Raw genomic sequence first — 21,663 nt, 5'->3', positions numbered from 1 at the left:
AGATGCCATTCATTAACATTTCTTAATGCGTTATCTAACATCAACACATTGAGTGAATATATATTTTTACAACATGAATTAATGTTTGTGAATGTTATTTAATACAAACACTTAATTGTTCATGTTTGTTCACTTCATTCATTGTGCATTAAATAATGTTAACAGATAAAACTTTGGATTTTAAAAATGTATTGGTAAATTAAAATAATTTGTCTGGGTTGTGCCGTTTCATTTTTCCCCTATCAAGAAAATGAACACCAAAAGAAAAACATGAATAATCCTGTCTAAAATTATAAAATGAAGGTTTCTGTTTGTGACCAGTTCAAGGTACGTGCTGCAATAATCATGCCTTAATCTGTTGATAGTATGTCATATTTGTATGTCTCAATGTCCATTTCTATCCACAAAACTTGCCAGAAGTCATGGTTTAAGGGGTTATTTAAAAAAAAAAAAATCTTCTGGAGTTGCATGCCCCTGGGGCCCGGACCCCCCCGCGTGAGGCTTGGTAACAACTTCCGGCACAGCACCGCTGCTGGAAAAATTTCTGGGGGAAACACTGTGTTGCTACTACTATGGTGCTTGACACTATTATGTTAGTGTCCGATTTCTTTTCCAAGTCTATAAATGGGCCCCCTGAAACAACCTGAGGTTATAATCTTGATCATAGTTAGTAGTAGTGCACTAAAAATATGGTGATAGTAACTTTCTAATTATTTGAATCACAACCACCCAAAATTGATCTCATAACCTTGTTTAAGCAATCCAGATTCTTAGATATCAGGCTACCATTACACCCGTTTTAAAAATGGCACAGTGCGTGTCTATCAGATACTTTATGTGATCATGAATTCAATTTGAGTTGCAATTCACAAGTTCAAATTCACCAATGACCAAATACTTTTGTTGACCACACAGTAAATCTTTTCTTTTACTTGTCTTTAAACTAAAGGCTGAAATCCACTACACAACTTTTACGCCATAGACTACATTACTGAGGATCACACATTACCCGACTGGCATTCTGAATACAACAAACTCATGTGGTAATGTGCCATCCTGTTGCTTACAGTATGAAAGGACATACTTTACAGAATTTAAAAAATATTTATTGAAAATTAAAAATGCACATTTTCATGATGATAAATTTGATTGTCCTTGGTGGTTGAAAGACCGCAGTATCGATAAACTCCGACACTATCGGTTCTGCTGTCAGTACTGGAAAAATTAAGAAAATGCACTAACTATTTGCTATATAGACGTTATCTTGCAAATTCTATCTTGCCGGCCGTTTTTATATGCAATAATATTAAACCATTTGTCTAAGATGCATTTTTGCTATTCGTAATCAAGAAGAGACCGATCTCTCACGGAGCTACAGCACATGTACTACTGCTTAATGAGTGACGATGACCGAGAGAACTAAACAAAAGTTTAGTCTGATCACACTTTAGGGCTGTGATTATTAATCAAATTTTATTTTCAATTTCGGCTTCCAAGGATTATCAAGAGAAGATATGAGTTAAAACTATTAAACTAGCTGCGTTCTGTCTAGCGCTACTTCCTTCCCTTCACAGTGGTACGTCATTCCTCCCTAAAACCCAAACTTAACAATCAAAATCGGCACAATCAGTGATTGTTGTAAAATGCAGTCTTTACCATTGCTAAATTGCGGGACGTGTTTGATAATAAAAAGAGCTATTAAAAGCACAATCTGCACAAGAGACTCTATTTCCAACTTTAAGGCGGCTTGTGTGTGTGCCCCCCGAAACGGACAGCAAATACAAGCAAATTATACTTTAGGCTTTGTGCGCGCATCTAAACGATCAAATACTCACAAAAATAGCCTGTCAAAATGACCAAATTGAAGAGCATTTACTTAAACACAGTTTGTCTTAAATGTGCGTAAATAGTTGGGAGAAAATATGTATTATTAGATCTGCATTTAGTCTTAAAGGGGCAGCAGTCTAATAAACCTGCTATTCATGTGAATCAAACAACAAAAGGCAAAGAGAAAATCACTCTGCTCTTGAATGAAAAACTATAGCTTTAATAAGCATTAATCTATCAATTTATACAGTGAAAACTATGCAGTGTTATTTTACATTTGATTACTTAAAAAAAAAAAAAGAAAGAAAAAATAACAAAAAGAACCGATAAGAATACCTTTAAAGTACCGGATCGATAAGCAGTTTCGGTAAGAGTAGTAATGCCATTAAAACCTTAACGATACCCATCCCTAGTTATGGATATATAATGTGTTGTCTTATCTGTGCGCTATTTGAAATGTGGCTATGTATCCAGGGGTTAAAGTAGGCCGGAACAGTCAGTCCGGCACCTCAGATAAATGAATAAATAAATGAATTCATTAATATCAATGATAGCATGATGGTAGGCTATTGTTAAAAAAATGTCACGAGCACTGTCAAATTGCAGCCAGCCTGGTGCTCCTTCTGATGGAGTCCTTCCGCATCAAATCAAAACGTAATATCACAAACGCCTTCACAAACGCGCTTCCCGACATTGTTCTCAGTCACGGCTCTCCTGTCTGATTTGAGTGCATCTACGCCGGTTCACGCTTGCAGTCAAAGTCTTTCCTCCCCTCCCCGCTGAACGCCAGCGATTACTAATGCGTGAAATGCACTTCCGGTGGTTGAGCGTGGTAAAGTTAGTTTTAGGTTCGATATTCGCCGGACATTTGTTTTCCTTTGCCACTGTTCTATAAGGTCGGCAGTCTTGCAAAGATATCAATAGCAGGATTAGTTTTAACATTATGTAACCATTATATCGACATTGAATATTCATTCAAAATCACCTATGTGTGTTAATGCTGCATATTTATACCTGAGAATTCTTCTTCTTCCATAGCAAATTTGGAGTCTCTAACTCAATCCCACTAGCGCCACCAACTGTCCAAACTTTCACTCGTTTATGCTAATACCTTTGGAACCATAAGGGCTAGAAACGCAAATCTTTTTGCCTATGATTCCTTAGCTCAAGTCGATCTCCGCAACGCTTTATCGTATTCAGACCAAACTTGAGGATACATGCAGCGTTTCGAACCAGCACCACCTAGTGGTAAAATTAAATATACAAATGCGTATAACTCTAGGTGTTTGACTGATTTTCACAGGAGTCATCTCCATGGGTTCCTAAATCCTTGCCGAGTCCAACGATACCACCCATGCTAGGTTTCACCTTACGGTTTGTGCAGCGTTGTAATTTAGCGTTTAAAAAACATTTGCGGATATCTTCGAAACCGCTAGTCCGATCGAGACGAAACCACCATCAGAAGTTTGGAAACATAGGTCGCTGGCTATATGCCAATGCCCAAATTGGGGGGGTACAGTGCCAGGGCAGAATTTTTGTTCGAATTTACATTGTGAAAAACAAGGTTGTGTTCCATATTGTGGTGTTCAGCTATTTTAACATAGAATAGTCATCATATCAGTGTAGATGTAGATTGACCAAAATAAAACCATTAAAATATCAAGGAAATAAGTATTGTGATATTTGGTGCCACAGTGACACTCTTGTCTCAAAAAGTATTGCATTTTTCCCTGTTGCACCTACACAAAATTTGAGGGTTCCCCCACCTGCCAAATCCCACTTTAACCACTGTATGTATCTGCTCTCTATCTCTGTCGGAAACTTGTGCATGCTTTGAGTGTGTGTGCACAGGAAACGTGCAAGTACCAAATTGTTTTCTCTTTTGCTTCACTTGATTGGTTTAAAATCTTTCAAATATTTAAATCAGCAAGACTTAGAAACGCATGCAAATAAATTATCACTTTATGATGGTAAAGTTTGCAGTTAAGCTCACATGCGTGCCAAATCGTGGGGCTCAGGTCCTACTTTTAAGCCTCCTTTTAAGTGTTTGTGTCCCTGCCGAATTACTTTCTAATTCCATTATTAAATGCATTGTTACCCCCTATCTAGGGGTTGGGATGCAACACAAATGTGACTTTTTTTATTATTACTTTATTTCTATTGCTCCTCAACTAACATAAACAGGATAAAGCATAAGAATGAACAAAACATCCCACACCTCATACAGCTTTCTAGATGCTTTAACTTTTTTTTACAGGCTTTAACAAAAAATCTTGACTACAAAAACAATCCACTCCTAGTAACTGCTAACTATGACACTTGGCATTTGGGTTAAAAGGACAACTCTCTCTTAAGATCATAGTTTACGAGTACACCAACCCACAGTGTTGATCACTACTGGACTACCCATCTTGTTAGACAATCCTGAGGAAAGGAGAGGCTGGTGTGCACTTAAGTTCAGGAAACCTTTCCCACCAAACCAAATGAACCTAAAATCACATGCACATGTCTGCACCAAAAGCTTTAATGTAAAGACACTTTTATAGCTATAGAGCACATACAATTTGAAAAATATTTTCACTTTACAGTTATGCACAAAATACACAGTGAATGCAGGTATCCTGACTGTTTAGTCTCTTACTGTTCACAGGCAGATAATGAAGAAACAAAGGAGCACCTATATGAAAGCCTGCTGGCAGAGTGTAGAGACACCATCCAGGCGGTCAGAGAGGAGATCAGGACTGATGTGGTGAGACGCACTACTGACACCACCTACACTTCTCTAAATGTGATTTGAGCAATAATAACTTGGCTATATGCATTGCATTTTCATTGTCTGATTGATGCATCAGTGTGTGTGTGTATATATGGTAACTAGGGGTGGGCGATATAGTCTCAAAATTATATCACGATATTTCAAGAATATTTGCGATAATGATATTTATGATGATATAGAAAAAAAAATTAGATTCTTTCTTTTGTTACATTTATCTCACCTAAATGTTTGCTCACTCATTGCGTTTTTACAATTGGGTAATTTTGTTAAGAGTTTACACAATACAAGCAAGCTTGATTTCAATCTTTGAATTAAATTGCAAAAAGTAACAAAATAATAGATACAAATAAAGAGAAGTTTTTGGGTACAGGGCTTAAAGTATTCCGGCGTGCGGCCGTGAGGAAAAAATGATTATTTTCGCATGCGATTCATTTTTGTCCAGCTTTAACTGTTAAAATATTTAACGCAAAAACGCAGCATCCGTTCTTTCTGTCATCCTTTATCTAGGGTTATATGACCATGTTCTTATTCACGCAAATGCTTTAAACCACTCATGCGCGACAAGACAAAAGAGAACGCGCTGACAGTGAATGTCCTCCTGACACACGCGCGCACACACACACAACGCACAGAAAGGCGCGCGCCAGTATTGAGTTTTCTTTCGCGCGTGAACGAACAATAACACACACATTTATGCCAAAATGTCAGTTTTGTCGAGTAACCTCACAAGAACAGTCTTAAATGTGTTAAATAAAATCTTAAATGGAAGTAAATAGTAGTGAGAGAATGAGATGCATGAGATCCTGTCAGCAGCGACAGATCTTAAAGTGACAGGAGCCATTAATTATGTATGTCAGTAAAGTTAACCTAAAGAACAAAGGGAACAGAGAAAATTACTAACTGCTCTTGACTAAAGAACGCTTGTAGCTTTGATAAGGATTAATCTATATTTCATTTATAATTTAACCTTATTCAGTTTCTGTACGGTACAGGTAAATTACATTTATTATGGGTTTAATGAGGATCGTCTTAAGTTCACTTAAATTAAAGGTTTTTTATATTTTTTGAAGCCTAATGTTTAAAAAATAGAAAAGAACCACCGCTAATCCGTCAAAAATGTCTTGTAGAGAGGTGCTGCTACATTAAATCATCAAGAATTGTAAAAATACAGCAGCCGCACACTCAAAACACTGCAAAATCAATTTAATAGCAAGCTTTCGGTCTTGCGACCTTCTGAAGGTCGCAAGACCGAAAGCTTGCTATTAAATTGATTTTGCACAGTGTTTTGAGTGTGCGGCTGCTGTATTTTTACAATTCTTGAAGCCTAATGTTTAAAATTTGGGGGAAAATCATTTTCATCGAGACATCAGTAGCTATAATTTAGTGATACTGGCTTTCATTCATAAAAAGATGGCATTAAGATACAGCTTTAATACTTAATAAATGGTGCCATTGAAGATAAGTCCATCTGCCAACCCCCCCCCCACCCCCCCCCCCCCCCCCAAAGTTCAGGCTCAGGAATTTTTTTCACTTTAACCCCTGTGGGTAGGTCTAACACTACCGTATTAAGTTTCTGTAGTATTTCTGAATACTAATCAAATGTAAAATAACACTTATAGTCTTTGTCCTGAATCCTGACTAAATGAAATGCATAGGCTATTAATTCTGAATTCTTACAATTAAAGCTATCTTTTGTTGTTTTGACGACAACATTAATGACAGACACATATGGCTGCTGTCACTTTTAGAGCTAGTGCACGGATCCTGTTTTCAGTATACTAGTCTGTTACACTGTCACGTGCGTTTTATGCTTAAAGGGTTAGTTCACCCCAAAACGAAAATGATGTCATTAATGACTCACCCTCGTGTCGTTCCAAGCCTGTAAGACCTCCGTTCATCTTCGGAACACAGTTTAAGATATTTTAGATTTAGTCCGAGAGCTTTCTGTCCCTCCATTGAAAATGTATACACGGTATACTGTCCTTGTCCAGAAAGGAAATAAAGACATCATCAAAGTAGTCCATGTGACATCAGTGGGTTAGTTAGAATGTTTTGAAGCATCGAAAATACATTTTGGTCCAAAAATAACAAAAACTACGACTTTATTCAGCATTGTATTCTCTTCCGGTTCTGTTGTCAATCCGCGTTCAGTGACGCTGCTGACGTAAGACGCTGCTGACGTGTTATCTGGTGCGCCCGAGCTTCGTTTACAGTCTGAGGGAGACGCACGCTGTAAACAAAACAATCTTCGCAAACATGTCTAAGGATTTCGACACAGAGGAAGACTTGCATTTTTTTGCCCAGCCATATTTATTTTAACCCGGTGAGTCATTAATGACATAATTTTCATTTTTGGGTGAACTAACCCTTTAAGACATAACCGAATGTGTTTACGAGTATAACCAAGACAGTTTTGCGTGTTTTTTTTTTTTCCCCGTTAAAGCGATATAATCCGGGAAAAAGACATTTTTTTTTACTCCAAGCTGTTTGTGAGGACGCTTTACTGTATGTATGCACGCAGAGAAAAACATCTCTGAGAGCGCACGAGTACTGGATATTTTAAAATCGCTTGAATGTTTAAACTGATAAGTTTAATTAAAAAGAAGTGAAAATGACACACAAAGGCAGTTTCACGCGGGATGGGGAAAGCGCAAGTCATAGTTCATTTAATGAGAGGCACACCGCGGCAAATTGCAGGCGATTCTAGTGGCGGCAAAGACCGTGCAATCTGTGCTCGTACACCCAAAATTCCGTCGCTTACAGCTCTTCGCAGCGGTTATAAATATTGTTATTATTATTAGGCCTATACAGCGTTACGCACATCGGAAGACGAGCCACATGACTTCTACATCTGCTTTCTCCCTAATTACACAAATTTACTTTGTATTTAAAGTAGGGATGCACCGAAATGAAAATTCTTGGCCGAAACCGAAAACCGAAAAAGAGGAAACCAAGCCGGAAACCGAAACACCGAAAGAAATTATGCCAATTATTAGTACCATTGCATTTATGGCTATGACTGTGTACTAACTTTCTAAAATCAAGGCATTGCAATTGCATAAATTAATTTTAAAGTTTCAAAGAAGAAATCAATTACAAATTATGCAAATATTTATTTAGCACATTGCAACAATGCACAGTATAAAAGAAAATTCAAACTAAAATGTTTAACTTGACCCCACTCATGTGTACCACACACCAGCTTACTGGTGGAGAGGAGACAGAGTGGTGAAGCCAATTGGTATATATATATGGGGATGATTAGGAGGCCATGATGGACAGAGGCCACTGGGCAAATTTGGCCAGGATTCCGGGGTTACACCAGTACTCTTTCGAAAGACATCTTGGGATTTTTTGTGACCACAGAGAGTCAGGGCCTCGGTTTAATGTCTCATCCGAAGGACGGTGCTCTTTGACAGTATAGTGTCCCCGTTACTATACTGGGGCATTAGGACCCACACAGACCACAGGGTGAGCACCCCCTGCTGGCCTCACTAACACCTCTTCCAGCAGCAACCTGGTTTTCTCAGAAGGTCTCCCATCCAGGTACTAACCAGTAGAGGTCTTCACGGGTCCACTTGGATCCGAAAACCCGAGGTCCGACCCGAGACCCGAGCGGGTTCGGGTCCAAAACTCCGACGAGTGTCTCGGACACGGGTCGGGTTCGGTATTAGTGGCCTCGGGTCTCGGGTAATTTAAAATAAATATGCCTTTTCCAAATGGACCCGAGAAGACCCGAATTCTTTTAAACTATGTTGGGCATTTAACAAAATTGCAGTATTTAAAATAACTCTATGACACCGTTCTCTCACTTTTTCTAAGTGAGAGAGCGAATCCGCGTTTCTACGTGCAATGGGCTATAAGCATAAGCACGGTTGCCTCCGCATTTATTTACTCCGTTGCTCGCTCCACATAAACCAACCCCTCCCTTTGCCAAGAAGAACTAGTGCGCCATCATGTGGATGGATGTTTGACTAAATGCAAGTATTTGTATTGTCGTTAAGCCAGGCCTGTCAATCAATTTTGTGGTTCTAATCATCGTATGGTCCGGTAAATAACATTATGCCAAATTTTATAGGACGTAATGGGTTACAGTGATGTGTGATTTACATTTCAGCACTTCAGCGCGCTTACACTTGCGCGTCTACGTTAAGTGCATTTTTGAGAAACGCAGGGCTGCAGGCTGTGCACAATGTACATGCCGTTTACGTTCGGGTCCAGTCGGGTTCTAAAGGAAATGGCGTCAGGTCGAGTCGGACTCGGGTCTAATTTTATCGGGTCTGTCTCGGGTCGGGTTTTTCTTAAAAAAAAAATTAATTTATGCACGTCGGGTTCGGGTAAGTAGTGATTCGGGTCGATTCGGGTCGGGTACAGTTTTTAAGACCCGAGAAGACCTCTACTAACTAGGCTCAGCCCTGCTTAGCTTCAGTGGGCAACCAGTCTTGGGCTACAGGGTGATATGGCTGCTGTAACAAAGACTGCCATAGCCAATATGTTATCTATAGAACGTTAACAACAACAAATGCACCAAGAATTGCAGATGTGCAAAGTGGATAATAAATATTTGAACACTAGACAAGCCCATTCTACTTCTTGAGTAGGGTTGGGTATCGTTTGGGTTTTATCCGATTCCAGTACCTACTCGGTATTTTTTAAACGGTTCCGGTGCTTAAACGGTTCATTTTATGCCAAATGCCCCCCCCAAAAGTTCAGGCTCAGGAATTTTTTTCACTTTAACCCCTGTGGGTAGGTCTAACACTACCGTATTAAGTTTCTGTAGTATTTCTGAATACTAATCAAATGTAAAATAACACTTATAGTCTTTGTCCTGAATCCTGACTAAATGAAATGCATAGGCTATTAATTCTGAATTCTTACAATTAAAGCTATCTTTTGTTGTTTTGACGACAACATTAATGACAGACACATATGGCTGCTGTCACTTTTAGAGCTAGTGCACGGATCCTGTTTTCAGTATACTAGTCTGTTACACTGTCACGTGCGTTTTATGCTTAAAGGGTTAGTTCACCCAAAAACGAAAATGATGTCATTAATGACTCACCCTCGTGTCGTTCCAAGCCTGTAAGACCTCCGTTCATCTTCGGAACACAGTTTAAGATATTTTAGATTTAGTCCGAGAGCTTTCTGTCCCTCCATTGAAAATGTATACACGGTATACTGTCCTTGTCCAGAAAGGAAATAAAGACATCATCAAAGTAGTCCATGTGACATCAGTGGGTTAGTTAGAATGTTTTGAAGCATCGAAAATACATTTTGGTCCAAAAATAACAAAAACTACGACTTTATTCAGCATTGTATTCTCTTCCGGTTCTGTTGTCAATCCGCGTTCAGTGACGCTGCTGACGTAAGACGCTGCTGACGTGTTATCTGGTGCGCCCGAGCTTCGTTTACAGTCTGAGGGAGACGCACGCTGTAAACAAAACAATCTTCGCAAACATGTCTAAGGATTTCGACACAGAGGAAGACTTGCATTTTTTTGCCCAGCCATATTTATTTTAACCCGGTGAGTCATTAATGACATAATTTTCATTTTTGGGTGAACTAACCCTTTAAGACATAACCGAATGTGTTTACGAGTATAACCAAGACAGTTTTGCGTGTTTTTTTTTTTTTCCCCGTTAAAGCGATATAATCCGGGAAAAAGACATTTTTTTTTACTCCAAGCTGTTTGTGAGGACGCTTTACTGTATGTATGCACGCAGAGAAAAACATCTCTGAGAGCGCACGAGTACTGGATATTTTAAAATCGCTTGAATGTTTAAACTGATAAGTTTAATTAAAAAGAAGTGAAAATGACACACAAAGGCAGTTTCACGCGGGATGGGGAAAGCGCAAGTCATAGTTCATTTAATGAGAGGCACACCGCGGCAAATTGCAGGCGATTCTAGTGGCGGCAAAGACCGTGCAATCTGTGCTCGTACACCCAAAATTCCGTCGCTTACAGCTCTTCGCAGCGGTTATAAATATTGTTATTATTATTAGGCCTATACAGCGTTACGCACATCGGAAGACGAGCCACATGACTTCTACATCTGCTTTCTCCCTAATTACACAAATTTACTTTGTATTTAAAGTAGGGATGCACCGAAATGAAAATTCTTGGCCGAAACCGAAAAAGAGGAAACCAAGCCGGAAACCGAAACACCGAAAGAAATTATGCCAATTATTAGTACCATTGCATTTATGGCTATGACTGTGTACTAACTTTCTAAAATCAAGGCATTGCAATTGCATAAATTAATTTTAAAGTTTCAAAGAAGAAATCAATTACAAATTATGCAAATATTTATTTAGCACATTGCAACAATGCACAGTATAAAAGAAAATTCAAACTAAAATGTTTAACTTGACCCCACTCATGTGTACCACACACCAGCTTACTGGTGGAGAGGAGACAGAGTGGTGAAGCCAATTGGTATATATATATGGGGATGATTAGGAGGCCATGATGGACAGAGGCCACTGGGCAAATTTGGCCAGGATTCCGGGGTTACACCAGTACTCTTTCGAAAGACATCTTGGGATTTTTTGTGACCACAGAGAGTCAGGGCCTCGGTTTAATGTCTCATCCGAAGGACGGTGCTCTTTGACAGTATAGTGTCCCCGTTACTATACTGGGGCATTAGGACCCACACAGACCACAGGGTGAGCACCCCCTGCTGGCCTCACTAACACCTCTTCCAGCAGCAACCTGGTTTTCTCAGAAGGTCTCCCATCCAGGTACTAACCAGTAGAGGTCTTCACGGGTCCACTTGGATCCGAAAACCCGAGGTCCGACCCGAGACCCGAGCGGGTTCGGGTCCAAAACTCCGACGAGTGTCTCGGACACGGGTCGGGTTCGGTATTAGTGGCCTCGGGTCTCGGGTAATTTAAAATAAATATGCCTTTTCCAAATGGACCCGAGAAGACCCGAATTCTTTTAAACTATGTTGGGCATTTAACAAAATTGCAGTATTTAAAATAACTGACACCGTTCTCTCACTTTTTCTAAGTGAGAGAGCGAATCCGCGTTTCTACGTGCAATGGGCTATAAGCATAAGCACGGTTGCCTCCGCATTTATTTACTCCGTTGCTCGCTCCACATAAACCAACCCCTCCCTTTGCCAAGAAGAACTAGTGCGCCATCATGTGGATGGATGTTTGACTAAATGCAAGTATTTGTATTGTCGTTAAGCCAGGCCTGTCAATCAATTTTGTGGTTCTAATCATCGTATGGTCCGGTAAATAACATTATGCCAAATTTTATAGGACGTAATGGGTTACAGTGATGTGTGATTTACATTTCAGCACTTCAGCGCGCTTACACTTGCGCGTCTACGTTAAGTGCATTTTTGAGAAACGCAGGGCTGCAGGCTGTGCACAATGTACATGCCGTTTACGTTCGGGTCCAGTCGGGTTCTAAAGGAAATGGCGTCAGGTCGAGTCGGACTCGGGTCTAATTTTATCGGGTCTGTCTCGGGTCGGGTTTTTCTTAAAAAAAAAATTAATTTATGCACGTCGGGTTCGGGTAAGTAGTGATTCGGGTCGATTCGGGTCGGGTACAGTTTTTAAGACCCGAGAAGACCTCTACTAACTAGGCTCAGCCCTGCTTAGCTTCAGTGGGCAACCAGTCTTGGGCTACAGGGTGATATGGCTGCTGTAACAAAGACTGCCATAGCCAATATGTTATCTATAGAACGTTAACAACAACAAATGCACCAAGAATTGCAGATGTGCAAAGTGGATAATAAATATTTGAACACTAGACAAGCCCATTCTACTTCTTGAGTAGGGTTGGGTATCGTTTGGGTTTTATCCGATTCCAGTACCTACTCGGTATTTTTTAAACGGTTCCGGTGCTTAAACGGTTCTTAAATCGGTACTTAAGAAAATGAAACCGCACACACTTTATCAAAAAATAATACCCTTTAATTTACAGGGCCAAACTGGACACAATATTAACTTAAATCTTTAAACAATATAAATACAAGTAACATATGGTAATAATAAAACCAATATAAAATAAAAATTCATATTTACATAATATCAAATGAAACAATATTGTATAAAACAATCTAATAATACTGGAGATTAATAGAGATTACTAGCAGGCAGAGCTGCCAACTCTCACGCATTGACCGTGAGACTCACGCAAATGACCCTTTTCACACAGAAAAATCGCGGACAAAGAGGACACTGACAGACAAGACAGACAAGGTTACTTTTGATATGGAACAAATCCACAGCTGTCAGATTCTGTCAATATTTTTACGAGATTCACACAATAAATAACGTTTTGGCTCTTTGAAATGTGACAGATCGCTGTAGCGCGTCAGTTCAAACGGCACGTGATACAGCAGCCTACAAATCCACTGCTTTTAAGCTACGCAGCGTTGAGTGAACCTATGAAAGAGAACATCTCTGGTTACTGTAACCTATTTTCTCTCAATAGGGAACGAGACACTGCCAAGCTCCTCGCGCTGCCGACCAGCTTCCTTTTTCGGCAGAGAAATCTGAGGAGCAGATGGCGGCGCGTGTGCCAACATAGTATGACGACGTAAGTGCGTCGATGCGGCGCCCGCGCCATCAGCCAATGGATTGGCTTGATTCTATATGGGATTCAGACTATCGGCACACCCAGAGGGTGTTCTGACACGTAATTTTACACGTGAAATGCAGCCAAACCTTGCGAGAAAGAGCGCGCATGCGAGACAGAAGAAACTGTGCTCCAAACTGTGTAGCACACGCACGGCGGAGAGAGAGAGAGCGAGAGACCTTGTGTGTGTGTGTGTGTGTGTGTGTGTGTGTGTGTGTGTGTGTGTGTGTGTGTGTGTGTGTGTGTGTGTGTGTGTGTGTGTGTGTGTGTGTGTGTGTGTGTGTGTGTGTGTGTGTGTGTGTGTGTGTGTGTGTGTGTGTGTGTGTGTGTGTGTGTGTGGGTGTGTGCCTAATGAAGTTAGGCACCGAAATCAGGCACCGAAATTGTCGTTCTTATTCGGTCTGGTTACTACCGTTTACGTCGGAACCGGTTCCCTATTGGCACCGAGTTTCGGTACCCAACCCTATTCTTGAGGTAAAGTGGCAGGTTTTTCATGATGAAGAGTAACGAATTCGCGTCAAACGCGTGAATGCACCAAATAAAATCATTCACGCGCCAGACGCGCGAATGAGGCGAATTCGTGTCTACCGCACCGCGCAAAACGCCTCATTCGCGCCGCAGGACCTCTCTAGACGCTTGTAAACGCGACTTAACATTGAAATCATTCGCGCCAGACGCTCTATTCGCGTTTGGTGTGAACGCACCATCAGATATACTGAAATACATCCACACCGCAGACATTTTGCTTCAGACAAGCACGTGCAGGTCGCGGTTTCTGTTTGCGTCATCACAACATTTCAGCCATATTGTTTCGGTGATAAAAGTCTTTCGGCCGAAAACCGAAAATGCACTTTCGAAAATTTTCGGTGGCCTAATATTCGGTGCATCCCTAATTTAAAGCAGTGCATCTGTTTATGCTATGCATTAAAGGTGCAGTAGGACATCTGGGAAAATGCTAACTTTAGCCTGATAGCACTAAAAGCGTACGTCCCACCATCCCTGCAAATCGCCGTCCGGAGACAACGTTACTGCAATACATCATGTGTCATTCAGTCATATCAAGGTTTTTATACAGCTGTGTAACATGGCATTTTATAGATGGGCATAGTCTAAGCCATATTGCTGGTCTTGGCCATTAAAATCCCGGGCTGAAAATGGGTCCCACTCCGGCCCTGTAAATGGTAAATGGACTGCATTTATATAGCGCTTTCAACAGACCCATGGCTACCAAAGTGCTTTACATATTGCCTCACATTCACCCATTCATTCACTCATTCATACACCGACACAAATGTGTGTGGACAACAAACAAACACAATAGCACAAAAAAATGGTTGCAACTTTTTAGGCAGCTAGTGTTTTTTTTGTTTTGTTTTTTTCTTAGTCAATGTCTTAATATAAACAACGCAATAGACAATAGAACATTTCTATTGTCTATTGTATTTCTATAATTCTATTACACGTCAAAATATTGGAAATGCATTAATCTTTGCAATCACACTTTTTTTTCTCACTTGATTGCATAAACTTAAGATATGACCTGTTTACATTAATACCTCATTAGGATAGGCTTTTCAATAAAGAATTGGATTTGATTTTGACTTGTGTAGCCCCATCTACCATCTTTTTGCTCTTAAACACAGCACAACAGACCATAAACAAGACAATTTCTTTGTTTGAGAGAATCCCACATCAACGTAAAAATTGTAAAACACGTTGGAGATCTTTTATATTGTGAAACTATTTTCTGTCCATTATAAAACTGTGGCTGGAAGCCACAATCTAGGTAATTAATCAAAACACTGACATCTCAAACCTAAACCTAGAAAACATAAAGCCGTTGTTTTAACATACAAAAACATTTTTTTGCCTCAACAGAAGCAGCGAGAAAGAGCAACAGAAGGTGCTGAGAGTGGCAAAGTGTCTAATCTGCAATACCTGCACAGGTTAGTATGATGGCTGCAGATGTATGACAGCTGATGAAAAACAGACTATGCTGTGATGCTTCATCCTCCTCATTTATATAGCGCTTTTAACAATGTAGATTGTTTCAAAGTAGCTTTACAGAGATAAACTTTATATAATTGCTTGACAGTCATGTATGCCTGTTTTTATACATATATGCATCCAGCTACCTGACATATATCAAGCTGTGGACTTTGGTGAAGAGGAATGAGAGCATGGCTCATGCGCTGCAAGCTAAACTGAAGGAGCCACAGACTGATGAGAACAAAAGAGGACCACGACCACAGGATCTTATACGACTCTATGACATCATCCTACAGGTTCAGAGATCACACATTCTTCATACATGTAAACATTTGATAACTCTTTATATTACAGAGTACTTGTTACATGTATTTACTATAGTAATAACCAGGGGTGCACATAAGTGGTGCGTATGCGTGACCAAAATAAAAAATGCACTGGGTAAATAAGTTCAGACCGCTCATTTGCGTACCGACATGGTTTACAGCTGGTAATGCACAATTACCGTTTGAGATCCACTTACTGTAATACTGTATAATATTTCCATTTGAACAATGCAAAACTGTAATATTTCACTCGGCAGTGCTAAAACCAACCTATGGCTAAAACCGGCAGTGCATATACACACTTCCTGGCAATCCGCCAAAATAAAAGCTTGCTGATTTTATGTTTGAAAATGTTGAAAATTCATGTAAAAATGAAACTAAATATAAGCATTGTATTTAAGTGTACTATAAAACAAATATTTTTATTTAATACTAATGTTGTATTTTAAAAATATAACAGTATTATCACACTTTATTTATTAATTTGTTTATTTTATTTTAAAAAATAACAAAGTGCAATAATGCTATTAATAATTATATTTTTTTTAGTTATATTTAATGCGTCGCACTATGTGCTGTGTGAGCAACAAAGCGAATCTCCAGGTGCTCTCATGAGAACCAGACTGGAAAGCATATCTGCACCCCTGGTAATAACAGTGTTGTGCATAATTGCATGCAACTACCTCAAAATCAAACCCTAAGTACATGTTGTTAATATTACTCAGTAGTTAATTGCATAATTACGTTGTAACGAGGATCCCTTAAAAATAGTGTAACCAAACATTTTTACTGAATTTAACATTCATGGACAATTTATCTCTGTATATCGGACGAACAGTCACTTGACTGAAACAGAAGAATAGTTGCACTGAAAAACATGTAGACATTCTAAACTTTGAAAGAAACTGATATAATCTGTGTTTTAAAATAAGGTATCAAAGGAAAAAATGCAGAACCACTAATCTGTTGGTAATGAAGGAAATGCAGTCAAAAACTTCACCGTTGTGTACAAGCTCATCTGTCGTGAATCGTGTCATGGAGGGAAATAAAAGAGTTATGTTTGATCTCAAGGCCTTATGGAATGCAGTGAAGGGCCGCCAACTCACCGCCCACTCATCTGGGACGTGTTGTGAAAAAGCACAGGAAAACAACGGCTTCAAACTTTGCTGTTGTACCAAAACACCCAGATTACAGCCGAAGCTGCACTGTTAATTGCTTTAATTTCTTTCCTTTCCTGCTCGCTCATAAGCTGCATAACATGGGTTTATTCAGTAGTACTCGTGCGCCACACTCAACGAAATAAGAGGGGAATGTCATACCAAGTGGTCACAGAAGGCGCATTTAAAAACCATGTTAATGTCAGGTGGAAATGGTAATTCGTATAGGCTAACCACTTTTGATCAGATCGCTGTAAACATGTAAAGAATAATTAATGATGGGCCGTTGAATTATTAGAAAAATTAGATGGTAATGCAAAGCGTAGTGACTGTTACACCTCGGTGTGCATTGTTGTCTAGTATAAGAAGAATAATTGACTCCAGGCCATTAGTACGGTTACCACACCTCAAGACAATGTTCAAATGTTTTAAAACGCTCTTGCAAGGTTTTTCTTTACACGGAAGAAAATGCACAAGATTTTATCGTTCAAATTACTGTCGTTTTAATGTTATGGTGAAGAGCAGGGCCCGAGCCGTGGGAACGGAGTGAGGCCAGTGGCGCGAGTGTTAATGAACGTTACTGCGCGCTGCACCAGTATTGAGTCTCAGGAGCTCTGAAGGATAAGAGTGATGACAGTGGAAGACGAGAGAAGACCAGGCCTGGGACATTTACATTGCGTTTTGTCTATGACCTTTAAAATAACTGAAATCATTTGGCGAAGTGATGGAACTGTAATGCGACCGCTGCGCGTTTCCTGTAAATGGAATTGATTAACTCAATGGGCCCTATTTTAACGATCTAAGCGCATGGTCTAAAGCGCACGGCGCAAGTGCACTTAGGGCGTATCCGAGTCCACTTTTGCTAGTTTAACGACAGGAAAAAATGGGACGCGCCCGGTTCATGGTCTAAAAGGGTTGTCCCTATTCTCTTATTGAGTAATGGGTGTGTTTTGGGTGTAACGTCCAATAAACCAATCAGAGTCTCATCTTCCATTCCCTTTAAAAGCCAGTTGCTCTCACGCCATGGCAGATTCGCTATTTACATGGTGGAATTTGCAAGCGGAAAGACTTCTCCAGAGAGGAAACGGATCTGCTCGTGCATGAGGTTAAAGCGTGCAAGCAGACCATCTACGGGACAAGCCACCATATATTTATTGTACACAATAATAATCTTTTACATTGTAATCCTTTTATTTTTAATATTTGGCATGTTTGTGTGCTGCTGCGCGTCCCTGTGTGTATGTGCGTTGTGGACTCGCCTATGGGCACTTATTACTAATGCGCCCTTTAAATAACAAAGAAAATACCGCGCCAGTGACTTCAGACCAGGTTTTTGTTGGTCAATGGTGCAGTTTATTTCAGTTGCCTCAAAATAGCAACGCACCAAACAATGCGCCCGAACACTCCTCGTTTTCAGACCAGCACGCCCATAGGTGAACAGATGGGCGCAAATGCATTTGCTATTTAAACAACGTGGCGCAGGAAGTGAAAATTATAACTGCGTCGGGCTGAAACTAGCAAAAAACACTTGCGTCAAGCCGGATTGCGCCGGGTGTATGATGGGGCCCAATATCATGATTCATTTTTCACATCCACATTGCATAATGTTGCATTTTCTATCATGATATATTGTGGCACAATATATTTGTTACCTGTGGTGAGAACATGAAAGAAATATTTTTCTATTTTTGGAGCTGTGGTGTGCCAATATATTGTTACACCCTTACAAATGACTGAATTCAAATGGAAAAAGAGATTTTCCTATTCTTAAAACTGACTTTTACATTTTAGAATGAATGGTCTTGACCAGGAATTGTGCGTAACATAGGCAAAGGATGCAGAGAAATAGCTAAAGCTTTAAGCATCACACAGTTGAACAATATGCCTATTATGTCTCTTTTCATTCTCATTTATTTTCTTTTTATACTACTACTTTCATTTCCAGAGTCTTGCTGAGCTGTCATCACTGCAGGGTCTAGAGGAAGATCACACCTTTCAGAAAGAAGTGGCACTCAAGACTCTGGTCTACAAGGCTTACAGGTGAGTTTATTGCCATCTCTTGATTTAAATCTACTGTTTAAATCTAATCTGTTTCCACCTTTTATTAAGATGCGTTTTTGGTCTTCCAATCACAAGAGGTCCATTCTAATTTCAGGTGCAAACGGGGTTTAGAATGTTTTAAAACATCTTAATTCCAGAAACCGGGCCCATGTGTGCTTGCATACATGTTCTGTCATTTAGATTTTTTTTTTTTTCTCTGTTCGAAGTTTTGAAATGTTTGTCGTTGCACTCTGGACAGGTGTTTCTATATAGCTCAGTCCTATGTTCTGGTGAAGAAATGGAGTGAAGCTCTGGTTCTGTATGAAAGGGTTCTGAAATATACCAGAGAGGTCCAGTCCAAAGCCAAGAGCCTCAATAACAGCCTTAAGGTACCAAACACCACACATTACTTCCCTTACAAAATTGTGATGGTATCAGATTATATACAGTAGTGGTCAAAAGTGATGTCCGGCATTTTCGTTGTTGTCGTCATAATTGTGGTGTGGACTCAGCTATTGTGTTAAGAGTTAGAACGTAGAAATTGCATATAATGTTTCCAATGCGGTTATACTGCTGTCAGCAGGGGGGTGCTGCAGTTCCCGCGACCTTGATTATGGACAGTTCAAATCAGAACGTTTAGTACTAGGATTAAAATACAACAAAAAGGTTTAAAAAAAATTAAATAAGGCTTGTGTTCCACAGTTTTTCACTGTTTTAAGTACACAGTGAGATTATTTATATACCAATACATGTAGAATCAATTTGTACTTTTTACTAAAGTTTTAATGAAAAATCTTTAAAGGTTTTAATTGGTTAATTTAAATGGATAGTTAAATTCACAGAAATGACTCAAACTTACCAACTTATTACATAACTGTTTTTGCTACAGAAGTCTAAATCTGAGATTATATTATAAACATTTGATATATCTTCCAGACCTTTTTCCATACTACTTCTTTTTAGTTGTGTACAGTTTAGTTGTGTTTAGTCTAAGTATTTTAAGCTAAAGTTTTACTTTCAGCTTCGCAATTCTACTTGGTCAAATAGATTGTGAAATTCAATGTGCTCTACTAGATAAATGTTTTTGCACTCAGTTTAGCCCTCATGCTGTTCCATTCCTTCCTCTCAGAATCTCCCTGATGTCCAGGAGCTGATTGCTGAGGTCAATGCTGAGAAGTACTCCCTTCAAGCCGCAGCCATCTTAGGTGGGTAAACATGACCGCAGCCATTCCCATTCCACAAGGGACCAGTCACTTTATTGACCTTCCGCGCCCTCATCCACAAATTCCGACACAGTGGCCATGTCTTGAAAGCTTCATTAGCTGCAACTAACTGTGACATTTGTATTTGTGTTTTAGACACAGAAGATGTTGCTGAGGTGCCCCCACCACAGCAGATTAAAGATTCCATGGTAAGAGAGGACAAATGGAAAAGACTTCATCAAATCTTTCTAAACAATTTTTTCAGTTTACCTTTATATTGGGCATTATTAGTTTGCCCTAGATTCATTAAAATATTCAAAACTAATGTTTTATTAACCTTTTAAAAATATTTTCTAATTGCTATTCACAAGCTCAAGATCATGTCCATTTTATAGGTTTAGACAAGGAATGCTGATTTGTAACTGCTCTCCAGGTACACAAGTGTTAAGGGGGAAGGAGGAGTAAAACAGTGGAATGTTGCTGGGCAGATCTGTGTGTTTGTGTGTCAGTCAGGTTCATGATGTCCTGCGGTAGGGCTGGGCCCTGGGCTTGTTTAAAGGAATAGTTCTTAGATGAGATGAGATAATATATAACTCTCCTTCAAATGCATAATTTAAGAATCCTTCAAATCCATAATTTAAGAATCTTTACACAACTCTTTCTAGTTCATAGTGACCACGTCTGTCAGGGTGTTTGTTTTTTGTTTTATGTTTAACGAGCACATTCTTTGTCATCTTTGAATTCAAGATCTGTGTTTCTGGTTTATCTACAGCCCCTGTCTGATCGATTGGATAATTTCCGGCTAGACCCCACCCTCCTGAGCAAGCAGCCCAATCTGGTGCAGTTCCCTCCAGATTTCCAGCCCATTCCATGCAAGCCTCTCTTCTTTGACCTGGCTCTCAACCATGTGGCTTTACCACCTCTTGATGACAAGGTTGAGCAGAAGGGCAAGGGTGGCATCACTGGCTACTTCAAAGGCTTCTTTGGCTTTGGAAGCTAAATCTAGTACCAGGTTTTGTTTAGGCTTGTTTGGCTGTATTTGTAGTCATCTGAAAACAGATCTCTCTTCAAGACCGAGAGTTATGGATCCTTATTCTGTCAAACCATTTTCCCCAAAACATGCCTTTATAGATTTAAGAGATGTAAGTGCAGCCTGTTTGATAGTAAATTCATATTGACTGAATTAGAAGTGATTTATAAGGAGTGATTAAGAATTTATGCAAAGTTTTCGTCTTGCAAGAAGGGTGTTATATAAATCCTGCCAAGTGTCAGCATTAATGCTTGGTGTCACTACACTCTTTAATCCAGAGTAAAAAGTTTGTTGGGTCTATCTTTATTTTTTTTTTTAACTAAGATGCCTTTGTTTGCCTAGACCTCATCTCAATCTGCCCAGCACATTATATAAAATTGGGCTTATTTCACTCAAGAAGTCTACACTTTAACACAGCTGGAATAAATATTCTAGATCCCCAGCAATGACTTATTTTTTGTATATCTATCTATCTAGACAAACAAGTCCTTTATCTATCCTCCATCTATCCTCTATCATCTATCTATCAATCATCTATCTATCATCTTATCTCATCTGTGTAGATACCACGAAGGATTTTGATCTCTGCAAAGTGTCATCTTGCATGTATCTTAGAAAAATACGCTGGTGCAATTGTTTAAAAAGTCATAACTTGTGTTTTAAACTATCATCTTAAAACAAAGCCATTGAAAGTAAAAGGTTTGTTAGTGCTTTACATGT

At 39.5% G+C, this 21,663-nt stretch overlaps 1 protein-coding gene across 1 annotated transcript in view; it reads left to right on the top strand.

Moving 5' to 3' along the window:
• The window catches only part of srp68 (signal recognition particle 68), a 60,425-nt gene extending 39,040 nt beyond the window's left edge, over positions 1 to 21,385 (top strand). Inside the window, exons 9-16 of the mRNA XM_056246128.1 lie at positions 4,478 to 4,576; positions 15,078 to 15,145; positions 15,331 to 15,484; positions 18,617 to 18,711; positions 18,971 to 19,100; positions 19,841 to 19,916; positions 20,070 to 20,122; positions 20,686 to 21,385. Of these exons, the coding sequence (XP_056102103.1) occupies positions 4,478 to 4,576; positions 15,078 to 15,145; positions 15,331 to 15,484; positions 18,617 to 18,711; positions 18,971 to 19,100; positions 19,841 to 19,916; positions 20,070 to 20,122; positions 20,686 to 20,913 (903 nt within the window). The 3' untranslated portion in view covers positions 20,914 to 21,385. The remainder of the gene's footprint in view (positions 1 to 4,477; positions 4,577 to 15,077; positions 15,146 to 15,330; positions 15,485 to 18,616; positions 18,712 to 18,970; positions 19,101 to 19,840; positions 19,917 to 20,069; positions 20,123 to 20,685) is intronic.
• The last annotated feature ends 278 nt before the right edge of the window (positions 21,386 to 21,663 follow it).

This window comes from Rhinichthys klamathensis, unplaced genomic scaffold (genome assembly GCF_029890125.1).
Source record: "Rhinichthys klamathensis goyatoka isolate OS25496 unplaced genomic scaffold, OSU_Roscu_1.1 h1tg000036l_1, whole genome shotgun sequence".
Classification (NCBI taxonomy): Eukaryota; Metazoa; Chordata; class Actinopteri; order Cypriniformes; family Leuciscidae; genus Rhinichthys; species Rhinichthys klamathensis.
Note: the sequence above shows the minus strand (reverse complement) of the source record. Positions and strands in the feature narration are given on the sequence as shown.